This window comes from Spinacia oleracea, chromosome 4 (assembly GCF_020520425.1).
Source record: "Spinacia oleracea cultivar Varoflay chromosome 4, BTI_SOV_V1, whole genome shotgun sequence".
NCBI lineage: Eukaryota > Viridiplantae > Streptophyta > Magnoliopsida > Caryophyllales > Amaranthaceae > Spinacia > Spinacia oleracea.
Window position 1 is genome coordinate 93,842,434 of NC_079490.1, and position 12,527 is coordinate 93,854,960.

At 44.8% G+C, this 12,527-nt stretch overlaps 1 protein-coding gene across 1 annotated transcript; it reads left to right on the forward strand.

The window, feature by feature from the left end:
• The first annotated feature begins 714 nt into the window (after positions 1 to 714).
• Positions 715 to 2,720, forward strand: LOC130471716 (uncharacterized). Its single transcript, XM_056841986.1, has 4 exons — positions 715 to 1,345; positions 1,431 to 1,580; positions 1,657 to 1,986; positions 2,463 to 2,720. Exons 1-4 carry the CDS (start codon positions 1,070 to 1,072, stop codon positions 2,718 to 2,720), a joined length of 1,014 nt encoding a protein of 337 aa, XP_056697964.1. The 5' UTR covers positions 715 to 1,069.
• Positions 2,721 to 12,527: the final 9,807 nt, after the last annotated feature.

Below are 12,527 nucleotides of genomic sequence, written 5' to 3' on the forward strand. Positions count from 1 at the left end.
ATCTCTTGGCCTAGAATCACCATCAAACATGGGGCAATCAAAGATAAACACCTTTTAACATTTAAAGGTTTAGTCTTTGAGATTCAAAACTCCATTTTCAATATACAAGTTCAAGTCTTCAATTTTCAAAGATCTTGCCATGTTTAGGGTTATTCATAGTTATTTCCCTAAACTAGGATCATTTCAAGTTCAAATTTCAATCATTTCAATCATTTCAAGTTCAAACATTTCAATATTCAAGCTTTCAATTTCAAGTTTAATATGCAAAATCTAGGATATTTGGGTTGAGCAACCTCTCCCAAGTTGAGATTTTTGGCTTTGAATTCGTGTCGGGCGCAATTATTTTTAAGGAGCCGCTTGGCGTTCGAATCTCATGTGCCCAAGTACAAATTTCAATTATGCACCTTTCAATATTGCAATTTCAATATCGCACCTTTCAATATCGCACTTTCAATATCGCACTTTCAATATCGCAATTTCCATACCGCAATTTCAATTCCGCCATTTCAATTCCGCATCTTTACTTGCCTAGTCCATTTCTAGGCAATGTGGACCCACTCCCTAGTTCCTTTTCTAGGGGGTCTTGTATTTACTAATTCCGCACTTTATTTAGTATTGTGATGTTGCTTTATGTGCTTTATCGCTTTCATCACCAACATGCTAAATACAACAAAATACAAAGGTTACATCACGCTTAACGAAGATATTTTTGGACAAACCGGCCTTAGATTCCTTAAATCAATCTTTAAAGCAAAGTGACCACCGTACAATTAGAAATTCTATTTTACTCTAAAATTCAAACCCACATAGTCTAATCTAGGGGTTATTTTCGAACTAATGTTGTGCCAACGTACTTGAATATTTCTAAAGCTCGCCGAATAAGCATTTTCGTTCCCGAGCTCGGATCTCACCCATCTGTTTCAAGGATTCAAGGCCTTATCCAAAAGTAGAGTCATTTGCGGTCTTTCCAAACAAGACCTTAAATAAAGTTTGGTGGCGACTCCTTCGAGGTGCAAAAATTCAAACGGTTCTCTAAACGAGCCGGCCGGCCTCCTAAAACCCTCCTTGTATGAAACGGGAAACAAAAAACCCCCCTAAAGTCGGCATATCTACGGAGCAGAGGGTTCGGCTTTTCCTCTTGGCTCTGGTGAGCAGAGTGATGGCCCCAAGCAGGAACAGCCGGGTGCACATCGGCTTCTTGACAGCTTTGCAGGATTTGAGGGCTGTTTCGAGCCTCAACTGGGGTGGTATGGCATACGGCCAACTCTTGTATGAGATAAAGTGGGCCTCTCCGACTGCGCCCGAGGGTGAACCGAGCATTGCTGCTTTGTGGAGTGTGCTGGAGGTATATGGGACTCCTTGTACTTTGTATCTTGTACTTGTATGCTTGTATCTTGAATTTGACTGATGCTTTGTCTACTTTTTGAAAGATTTGGATGTACAAGCACTACCCGACTTTGGCGTCGGATCGTACTAGAGATGCGGCTTACCCGTATGCTGCCTCTTGGATAAGAGCGGTGTGCAGGAGGGTGCCTCTGTCGGCCTCCCGCATAGCTTGGCGGGTCTTACCCGTCAGTGAGGTAAACTCTTGTACTGTTTTGTTCTCTTGTATTTGTATTTGTATTTGTATAGTTGCCTTAATTGTCTGATCTGTAGGTGATTTGGCGTCCTTTTGCTGACGCGCCTATACATGTTTCGGCCGCTCGGGCCCATTTCTTGTCTTTGCGGCGGGTCTGGCTCCCGGGCGTGTATCACCATATGTGGTACTTGGGGAAGCGCGTGTCCCTTCAGCACAGTACGGGGGACAGGCTTGTCCCTAAGGACCCACCGCGGTCCATGTCGGTTCCAGGCGATGAACTCGCCCAGCTCTATTTGACTGCTAGGGGTGATGCTGTTTGTCTCCCTTGGGAGAACTTTGTAGATAGGAGGGGCCGTTTTGAGGACCTTCTGGGGAGGCTTGCTCCCCCTGTACGCTTCGTACTGCCGGTGAGCCTTTGAATCTTGTATCTTGTATTCATGTATTCTTGTATTCTTGTATGATGGTTTGATTGTTTGCAGGAGGAGGAGGTTGATCCTGAGGACATTCCCTTTGCTGATAGGGTCATCCGATATGAGAACTCAGGCAGGGAACAGGTGGAGGTGACCATTCTTGTAGCTTCTCCTCCGCACCGGAGATCGTATGATGCTGTACCCGAACATTATTAAGCTGTAAGTACTGTTGTATTTGCTTGAAACTTGATTGTAATCTTGTATCTGGAAATTGATCTTGAATTTTGTATGTAGGCACCTTGGGTGGGAGAGCATCGCTGGATGCTTATGATTGATTCTTTGAAGAGGCATTGTGCCAAGCTGACCCAGAAGCTTTCTGGCCGGGACGGAGAGGTGCTTTCCTTGACTTCAAAATTTGTATTTTAACAAACCACAACTTGGATGTTGATTCTTGAAATTTGTACTTTGTATAGAAGCGTCGTCGAGGTCGCAGAGGTTCCGTCGACAGGGAGCCCCAAGCGGAGACTTCGTTGAGGCAGGAAGGACCAAGCTTGGATCTGAGACAGGGGTCCCGTGCTGGTACTTTTCAGAGGCATTCTGATGCTGATAGGGGAGCTGCCCCCTTTGTAAATGCTGATCCCACCAGGCATTCTTTTGGGGGTGCGAGCAGTTCGAGGCCTTTTGTTCCTCCTCCTGGTTACAACTTCGGAGGGAGCGGTCCTCAGCCTTAGGGTGCGGATGCTTGGGTTTACTGGTCGGAGGTGGAGAGGATGCGTCAGGCTCAGATGTTTGGGGCACCGCACCAGTTCATGGCGATGCTGGCGCCTTATCAGTACCCTTTCCCTCAGTAGGGAGTTTGTCCTTCTCCTGGCACTCTTCGTATCTCGGAGCAGGAGCCTGGTACCCCTGGGAAAGAGCTGGATCGGGATCTGGAGCGTTACCGGAGCCGCAACAGGAGTAAAGAGCCTGTGGTTGACATTACGACTGATGATGACTCCGACCGATCCTGCATGGTAGTGAGTTCCAGCTTGCGTTGGTTTGATTTTTTGTATGGATGGTATTTGTATGGATTTGTACGGTTTGGAACTTGAATTTTGTATGGTTGTATGGTTTTGACCTTGAATTGGTTTGGAATTTTGAATATTGGTTTTTGTATATTTGAAAATTTGAACTTGTATGCGTTGTGTGTGCCTTTGAAATTTGTAGCTATATGCATGCATGAGGAATTTGCAAAAATTTGAAAAAATTTGCCCATTTTTTCGGGTGTATATACCCACTATAAGCCCCCACTTTGACTGAGGTTTTTTGGTTTAGGAAAAGCGCAGGTCAAAGTATATTCAACTTTTGCTATGCATATGCAGACTCGACTTAGGACGACGATCTAGGACTAGAATGCTTGACTTTTGAATAAATTGACCTGAAATCTGCCCGGAGCGCTGTCTCGGACTGCTTGAAATTGCGCTGCTTGCGGCTTTGGAATCTTGAATAATGGAGGTTGTACTCTGCTGTCCGAAGCACTAAAGGGTGTGTACTCGGAGTCATAAAAGAGGATGGTGGCCTCGTCCTTTGTTGCAGGCCCCTGCGTTTGGCACAGGGCTCGGCTCCTGGCGCTGGTGTGCTGACATGCAAGCCGACTCTTGTATAAATAGGGGGCTCGTTGGATCATTCCTTTGCAACAATCCTTCCCTTCTTTCCTTTGCATACTGCTTCCTCACGAAAAAGAAGAGAGAATATGGTTATGTCTTTGAAAATGCCTTGAACTCATGGCTCGGTTCGCCAGGAAAATTGGAGAAGAGGGAGCTCGATGGCCTGCATCTTCGGGTGCTCGCCTCCTTTCGATTTGTAAAGCTTGATGTGCACTTCATTCTTGTTGCTCTGGAGGCTTGGGATCCAAATCATCATGTCTTCCGCTTTGGAAATAATGAGGTATGTCCCCTCCCTGAGGAATTTAGTGCCATATTGGGGTGGCCCATTATGCCGGAACCATGCATGCCCAGTGTTGAAGAACACTTTTTCTTGGGTTTTGAAAGATATTTGGGCTTGAAGCCCCCAATTTTGAGTGTTGTTGTATATGGCAGAGGGGTGGATTTGTCCATCCTTGTCACCTATTTTCCCAAGGTTTTTCGCTTGAGGGCCTTGAGTTTTTGTGTCTTTGCTCGCTTCCTCTTTTCGACACAGGGGTTTGGCAATGGTGATGCCTCCCTAATAGAGATTGTAGAGAAATTTGCTAATGGTCGGGACCCAATGCCGCTCGTGATTGGCGAAACATTGATGCGCCTTGACATGCTAAAGTCGGACCCCTCTTCCTTGCCGTCGGGAAGTCTGGTATTCCTCCAAGTAAGGGTATGGAGCTTTCTTGTATATTAAACTTGTACTTGTATTTCGAAGGTGGAATATTGAATTGCTTTTCTTGTATACTCCCCAAGGTCTGGCTTATGGAGAGGCTCATGCTGGTGACACCACCGGAGAACGTGGAAAGTTATAACAAAAAAGGATTCACTGTGTGACCTATGGTATATAGTCGGCTTTCTTTGGATGAGTGGCGAAGCGCACTTTCTGGAATTGGATCTTGTATAAGGTGGGTAGTTCCTTGGTGGGGAATTGCTGCTTTGAGACATGCCCCAGGTTCTACTGCTTTGAGGGTGCCAAGCCTCACAATGCTGGTCTTCTACTCGCCTGCTCGAGTGATGAGACAGTATGGCTTGAAACAGGAGATCCCAGACTGTACTGAAGAGAACCCGAAACCTGTTGCGCTGAATGCAAATCGACTTGAAGTTTGGAGGCGGTATTGGGTCACGAAACCATTCTTGAGTGTTCAATACCCGCTCGAGCCTGATACTCTGTCTGCAGGGTACATTGTTTGGATGAGAGGCTTAAACCAGAGGGACATTTCTCTCTCCCGACCAGCTAGAGTCCGAGGTTCTAGAGCTAGACGTCCTGCATCAACTGACTATGAGGAAGGTGACGGGAGTGTGGCCCATCCGGTGCTTGACCGTTCGGAGTTCAAAGGAGGTTCGTCATCCTCTCGTCTTGGAAGGCTTGCAAGTTCTTTCTCCCGCCGCCTGGGCAAGGGGAAGATTGATGATTGATTGCTGGAGGAGCCAGGGGATAGTACTCAAGGTGCCAAGACTCGAGAGCATAGTCGCCCGTCCCTAGATATTTGTAGGCTAAACGTGTTTGAAATTGTACCAGAAGGAATTGTGTTTAGAATGTGTTTGGAAAATGTTTTTAGAAAACGTGTTTAGGAAGTGAAAAGGTTTTGAACTTTGCTTCACTTGATCCTGACCTTGTATTTAAATTAGCTTTGAAGGCCATAGAGCCAAATATAGAGTTATTGTGTTAAATTCCGCTTGAACATGCTTTGCTTTGAATTGGCACGTTTGGAATAAAGACAACAATAATTGAATTTTGAATATTGATTTTTAGGATGACCTTAATTGAGGAAATTTTGAATTTTTTTGTATTAAAGTGGTCGGCCTCGAAATGAGGTTGCCTATGTGTCCCGTTAAGGAATCAGGCCGGACGTAGTTCTAACCCTTAAAGGACTTTGAATTGGATTCTTGAATTTGAACATAGAACTTAGACATAGAACTTCTTGAGTTGATCGAGGTTTGTCAGAGATCGGAATTCTGTTCCATCGACGTCTGTTAGTTCGACTGCTCCCCCGGAGAGGATTTTCTTGATAATGTATGGGCCTGCCCAGTTGGGTTTGAATTTTCCCCTTGGGTCCATGATCCTTTTGCGAAGGGCTTTCAGGACAAGCTCTCCTTCTTTGATGTTTCGGGTCCTGACCTTCTTGTTGAAATGTCTGGCCACTCGGCGCTGATAGACTTGTACGTGGTGAGCGGCTTGAAGCCGATGCTCATCAAGCGTGATTAGCTCATCTTACCTTGCTTGTACCCATGCAGCTTCTTGGATTTTTCTTTCGAGGACTATCCTTAGAGAAGGTATCTCCAGCTCGATAGGTTGTACTGCCTCCATTCCATAGACCAATGAAAATGGAGTTGCACCAGTTGAAGTGCGGATTGATATTCGATATCCCCACAATGCGAAGTGCAGCTTTTGGGGCCAGTCTTTGTAATTGGTCTTCATTTTCATGATGATGGCTTTGACATTCATGTTGGCTGCTTTGACTGCCCCATTGGTTTGTGGGCGATAAAGCGAAGAGAGATGATGTTGAATTTTGTACTCGGAGAATAGGTCTTCACACTCTCCTTGAAAATGGGTTCCCTGGTCACTAATGAACTCGTGGGGAACTCCGTATCTGCATATGATGTTTTCTTGTATGAACAGGGCCACTTGCTTGGAACCCAATACCTTGAAAGATCTGGCCTCGACCCATTTGGTGAAGTAGTCGATAGCAACCAGTATGAACTCATGATCCCCGGTGCCCGTTGGAGTGATTTTGCCAATGACGCTGATACCCCAGGCTGAGAATGGCCACGGCGATGATTGAGAGTATAACAATGATGGGGGAATGTGCTTTAGATTCTCACACTTTTGACAGGTAGGACATTTCTTGACAAAGAAGCAGCAATCCCGCTCGAGGGTAGTCCAGTAGTATCGAGCCCTGATGATCTTGAGGGCCAACATCTTCCCATTCATGTGGGTGCCGTAGACTCCGGCATGTATGTTGTCCATGACTCTTTGAGCTTCGTGCTTGTCAACACATCAGAGATTAGAGCCGCTAGGGGACCTCTTGTATAGAATGCCGCCTTCTATGACGAAATTGGCTGATTGTAGTCGTAGAGCCCTTTGATTCTTGCTTGAAAAGTGCGGGGGATACTCTGAATGTTATAGATACCTTTGATTGTCTGTAGACCAAGGACCATCTATGTCTTGCTCGACGTCGTCATTAGCATGGACATATGCTGCTTCTTGACGCGTTTCAATCGTAAGTGGCATTTCGACCATGCCATTTGGAATGTTGATCATTGAGGCCAGCTTTGCAGTGCATCGGCGAATTGGTTCTCCTCTCTCGGGAGGTATGTATAGCGAAGCTCTTCTACTTGCTCAGACAACTTCTCAAGATAGGACTGGTATGGAGCCAAGCTCTCGCTCCTTACTTTCCATTTGCCGGAAATTTGATTGATGATTAGGGAGGAATCCCCGTACACTCGAAGTTTCTGGACACCTAATGCCAAGGCGGCTTCCAGGCCCATAATGCATGCTTCATATTCTGCCGCATTGTTTGTGACGTTGAATTGCAGTTTTGCTGATATGGGAATGTGGGTGCCGTCTAGGGCTACTAGAATTATTCCAACACCACATCCGTTCTGATTTGAAGCACCGTCAAAATGCAGCGACCAACTCTCATCACTTGTCATTAAGATTTGCTCGTCGGGTAAGCCGTAATCCTCCTCTTCTGCCTCGATAGGACAGTCGGCTAAAAAGTCTGGGACTGCTGAACCCTTAATGAACTTTTGCGGAATGTATTTGAGATCGAATTCTGCTAGCATGACCAACCATCTGGACAACCGTCCGTTGAGAGCTGGTTTTTCAAATAGATACTTGAGAGGATCCGCTTTGTTGATTACATGTACTGTATGGGAGAGCATGTAGTGTCGTAGTTTCTTTGTGGCCCAAACCACGGCGATGCTGAGTTTCTCGAGCTGAGTGTATTTGGTCTCGTACTCGATCAGCTTTTTGCTTATGTAGTATACGGCATTCTCCTTACCTTCAATTTCCTGGGCGAGCATGGCCCCTACTGCCGAATCTGTTGTGAGGTAGAGCTTGAGGGGAATCCGTGGCATGGTTGGCTTTAGTATTGGTGGGTTGGAAAGGTAGTTCTTGATAGTGTCGAACGCATGCTGACAGTCGTCATCCCACACTTTTGGCTCGCTTTTCCGGAGATTTCGAAATACCGGTTCACAGATCATGGTGAGTCTTGAAATGAACCTACTGATGTATTGTAGTCTGCCGAGAAAACACCGAATTTCCTTTCCATTCGTTGGTGGTTGCATCTCTAGAATTGCTTTGATTTTTGAAAGTTCAGCCTCGATGCCCTGAGAGCTGATAACATATCCGAGCAACTTGCCTGACGTTACCCCGAATGCACACTTTTGAGGATTGAGCCTCATATTGTATTGCCTGAGCCTGTTGAAAAACTTTCGAAGTACCGAGGTATGCTCGTGTCGCTCTTTGGATTTGACAATTATGTCATCGACATATACCTCAATTTCCCTGTGAATCATATCGCTCATGATGGTTGTGGCTGTTCTTTGATAGGTAGCCCCTGCGTTCTTTAGTCCGAACGGCATAACTGTGTAGCAATATGTACCCCACTGAGTGATGAAGGTTGTCTTCTCCATATCCTCCTCTGCCACGGGAATCTGGTTGTTGCCTGCATACCCGTCCATAAAAGAGAGTAAGGCATGATTTGCGGTGTTGTCGACCAAGATGTCGATGTGAGGCAATGGAAAACCGTCTTTAGGGCTGGCCCTGTTAAGATATCTGTAGTCCACACACATTCGTACTTTGCCGTCTTTCTTTGGAACTGGGACGACATTTGCGATCCATTCCGGATACTTTGCTTCTCGAATAAACCCGGCCTCTAGTTGCTTAGAGACCTCTTCTTGAATTTTGAGGGAAACGTCCGGTTTCATACGACGGAGTTTCTGCTTGATGGGCTTTGAACCTGGAATGAGGGGAATTGTATGCTGACCGATGCTTGGATCAACCCTGGCATATCTTGATAGGACCATGCAAAGACGTCTATGTACTCTGAAAGTAGCTTGATAAGATCATCCCGCTCTGCTTGAGAAAGAGTTAGACCAAACTGAACTAGGTTTGAATCACCGTTGTTAGAAAGGTTAATTTTTTCTGTTTCCTCAATTATGGACGTCCTGTTTTCAAGATTTTCAATAGATTTTAGAATTTCAAGGTCAGTTTCTTGTGAAGCAAGGTTGTTTGGATTAGGATTGTGTTTTGAATTAGAACTCGAAGAGTGAGCAGAAATTGAAATGTTATTGAAATCAGCAATCATTACATCGACTGTTTTGACTTGAAGCTCGGTCTTTAGAGGCTCTTGATTGATGCAAGACCGTAGTCCTAGACTCTTAGACTCGTTGCTAGACTCGAAAATTGAAAGACAGACTCTAGACTTGAACAAAGACACTAATCGTAAAGATAGTTCTCGGGGTATTCCCAAACATCCACGCCATCGTCATAATCATCGTAGGCAGGGCTACATGCACAAATCTTCAAGACTTGATCCCAGACTTGGTCCCACGTGCTGTAGGGAAATGCAGCCAAGCAGCCTTTGCATGAAGTATTGAGCCCTAGGAGGAACATTCTCACCATTTTGCCCTCTGGAAGCTCATGCTTGATTGTACGAGCAGATATTGCCCACCTGTGATAGTACTCTTGAATGCATTCATCTTTTTCCTGGCGTAGAGCCGGCTTTTGCTTGATGGAAGTGTCATGGAAGCTTGAACCTTTGAGGGTGAGACAGGCAGGGCCGTCTAATAGTTCCTCGAACCAAGGCTCTCCAAATAGTAGATTGAAGTTGGCAGGCACATCGATGACTAGAAATTCAGCACTGTTGTAGTAGGTGTCAAAGGAAAAGACAAAATCGAGGACTCCCAGGACTTTTTATGCAATGCCTTGGAGCTTGCCAGTTTGCTAGGTGGTTAGCATGAGATCATAATCGGACAAGCCCAAAGCCTTCAGGGTGGCAAGGGGACAAATGTTTTCTTGAATATCGGTGGTTACCCTAGGTTCGGGGATCACCCAGTTTTGAACATTTGGAATGAGATGGAAGAAGCTTTGAACCATTAGCTCGTAACCTGGTTTGTACATTGTAGAGATTAAGTTGCATGGAAATTCCTCTCCTTCATCTGCACAGTCATAGGAGATGGCTTGCACCGAGGGAGTTTGTTTGGCTCCAGGAGGTAGGGGCAAGGTCTTGTTGTCGACCATATTCTGGATCAAATGCTTGAGCTTGTAGCAATCTTCAATGTCATGGCCCTTACCTTGATGGTATTTGCAACGGGCTGCAGGATCCCAGCTCTTGGATCTTTTGTCGACTGGAGGATCGGGTGTAGGGCCGAGTGGTGTGATGACCTGCTTTTCGACCAGCCGATTGAATGCCTCACTGTAAGACATTCTGAGGTTTGTAAAGACCCTTTGTGGTCTGCCCTGAAAGTTGCGCTGATTGGTGCTGTTCTTGAAATTGTTCGGCTTTGGAGCTTGAGGAGCCTCTAGGGCGTTGACCTCGTGGACCTTGTGTGTTGCTTCAGCTTTCTTACCCTTCCACTTTTCAGCTTGTGGAGCCGGGCCTATTGGTGCTTTCATCAGGTCGTCCTCTATATAGACCACAATGTCATAGGTTCGGTCTTTTAGGAGTGCTACTCCATTTGATTCCAAACCTTCAAACACGCCTCACGCACAAATGCTAAATTCAAAAATCAATCTAACGGCGTCATAATGCCGGATTTTCGAGTCCAAATTCCAAGTTCCAAATTCAAAATTCAATCCAACGACACCATAATGCCGGATTTTCCACTCCAAATTTCAAAGTTCCAAGTTCAAATGCAATCCAACGGCGTCATAATGCCGGATTTTCTAGTCCTAACTTCTACAATCCAACGGCGTCATAATGCCGGATTTTCCAATTCAAACCTCGAGTTTGAATTTTCAAGTCAAAATCCAACGGCGTCATAATGCCGGATTTTCTAGTCAAATCTTCAATTTCCAAGTTCAAAACTCAAGTCCAACGGCGTCATAATGCCGGATTTTCTACTCAAAATTTCAAATTCCAAATTCGAAACTTAAGTCCAACGACGTCATGCCGGACTTTCTAGTTCAAACATTCAAATCTTCAAACCTCAAACTCAAGTTGCCAATTCCAATCTCAAAGCCTCAAGTTCAAATGTCCAAACTCATGACCGGCGTAATGCCAACTTTTCAACTCAATCTTTCAAACTTCAAGTCCTATACTCAAAGTTTCAAGTTCAAAATCCATGCGGTCGTAATGCCGACTTTTCCATTCCGCATTTCAAACCTCAAATTCGAAGTCCTAAATTCAAATCTCAAGTCCTACATTCGAAATTTTCCAATTTCAAATCCATGATGGCGTAATGCCGAATTTTCCTCTTTCAATTTCATTTTCAAACACTTCAAAATTCCAAGTCAACGGCGGCATAATGCCGGACTTTCAACTTTCAAGTTCCTATTCAAATCCCCTTTTTCAAAAGTCAAAAGTTCCAAGTCAAATGCCTCAATTCCATGGAGGCGTAATGTCGGAATTTTCAAAACACAAGGCCTCATATTCTATACAAAAGTGCATCTTTTCCATTTCAAAGTTCCGACTTCTAATCAAATTCAAGTTTCAAATTCATCTTCAAGCTACAAAAAATTCTTGCTTTCCATTGCTCCCCAGTACAAAATTCAAAACACTTCCAACGGGTTGAAAATCCACTGAAATAATACAAGCCCCATTTCCAAATACTTCCAACGGGTTGAAAATCCCCTGAAATAATACAAATTCCAAATTGTCCAACGCGTTGAAACTCCCCTGAAATATTCAAAATCCAATGGGTTGAAACTCCCCTGAAATATTCAAAATCCAATGGGTTGAAACTCCCCTAAAATATTTCGAGATCTAGCGGGTTGAAATTCCCTTGAAAATATTGACGGGTTAAAATTCCCCTAAAATATTGACGGGTTGAAATTCCCTTGAAATAATACAAAATCAATTCCCTTTCAATCGGGTTGAAACTCCCCTGAAATATTCCAAATCCAATCGGGTTGAAATCCCACTAAAATATTGACGGGTTGAAATTCCCTTGAAATAATACAAAATTCAATCTCCTAATACAAGTCCAATTTCCAAATTCTCAAGTGGGTTGAAATTCCCCTAAAATAGTCCAAGTTCCAATAGGTCGAATTTTTTTTTCGATATTCCAAGTCCTAGCACAAGGGGTCAACTTCCACAAAAGAATGAAGGCTTCTCTCAAACACTTCCAACGGGTTGCAAACCCCGAATACAAGTAAATAATCCAAAATCCCGAATCTTCGGAGTGGCACTTAAAGTCAAGTCTAGGTCTCATTCATTGCATGCATATCATATCATGTGTCGGGAAGTCCAAGTTCTAAAAGTTCTAAATCATGTGGTGTGTCCTAACTAGGAGTCCAAGGATCCCGTGGGTTCGCCGAAGAGGAGAGAGGTTGAAAAGAACTCCATCACCCCTAGCCTCACTCATAGCCGGCATCGAACGAGCAACCAGTTCATCTCCTACAAATCAGACTCCCAGTCCCTTTAAAGAATCAGTCCAAATGTCTGCCCGAGATCAACTCACCCAACTCATAGCAGCTTTCGCCAGCCTCAGCACCAATGTGGAGAGCATAAGCAGCCGACTGGGTATTGTGGAACAGGCCGCACCCACCGATGACTTAACCAAGAAGATCGAGATTCTGGTCAATAAGGTCACCAATCAAGAGAACTATTTTGACACCTCAATGGAGGACAACCTCAAGGGGAAGGCGAATCTGCCAGACAAATTCTCCACCAATGACATTCCGAAATTCAAGTCGAT

What these genes read in the sequence shown, in the direction of transcription:
- LOC130471716 (XM_056841986.1), top strand. Translation starts at nt 1,070, where the DNA reads ATGAAACGGGAAACAAAAAACCCCCCTAAAGTCGGCATATCTACGGAG. An exon ending in CTTTGTGGAGTGTGCTGGAG is followed by an intron (nt 1,346 to 1,430) that starts GTATATGGGACT and finishes ACTTTTTGAAAG; the next exon opens with ATTTGGATGTACAAGCACTA. An exon ending in GGGTCTTACCCGTCAGTGAG is followed by an intron (nt 1,581 to 1,656) that starts GTAAACTCTTGT and finishes TCTGATCTGTAG; the next exon opens with GTGATTTGGCGTCCTTTTGC.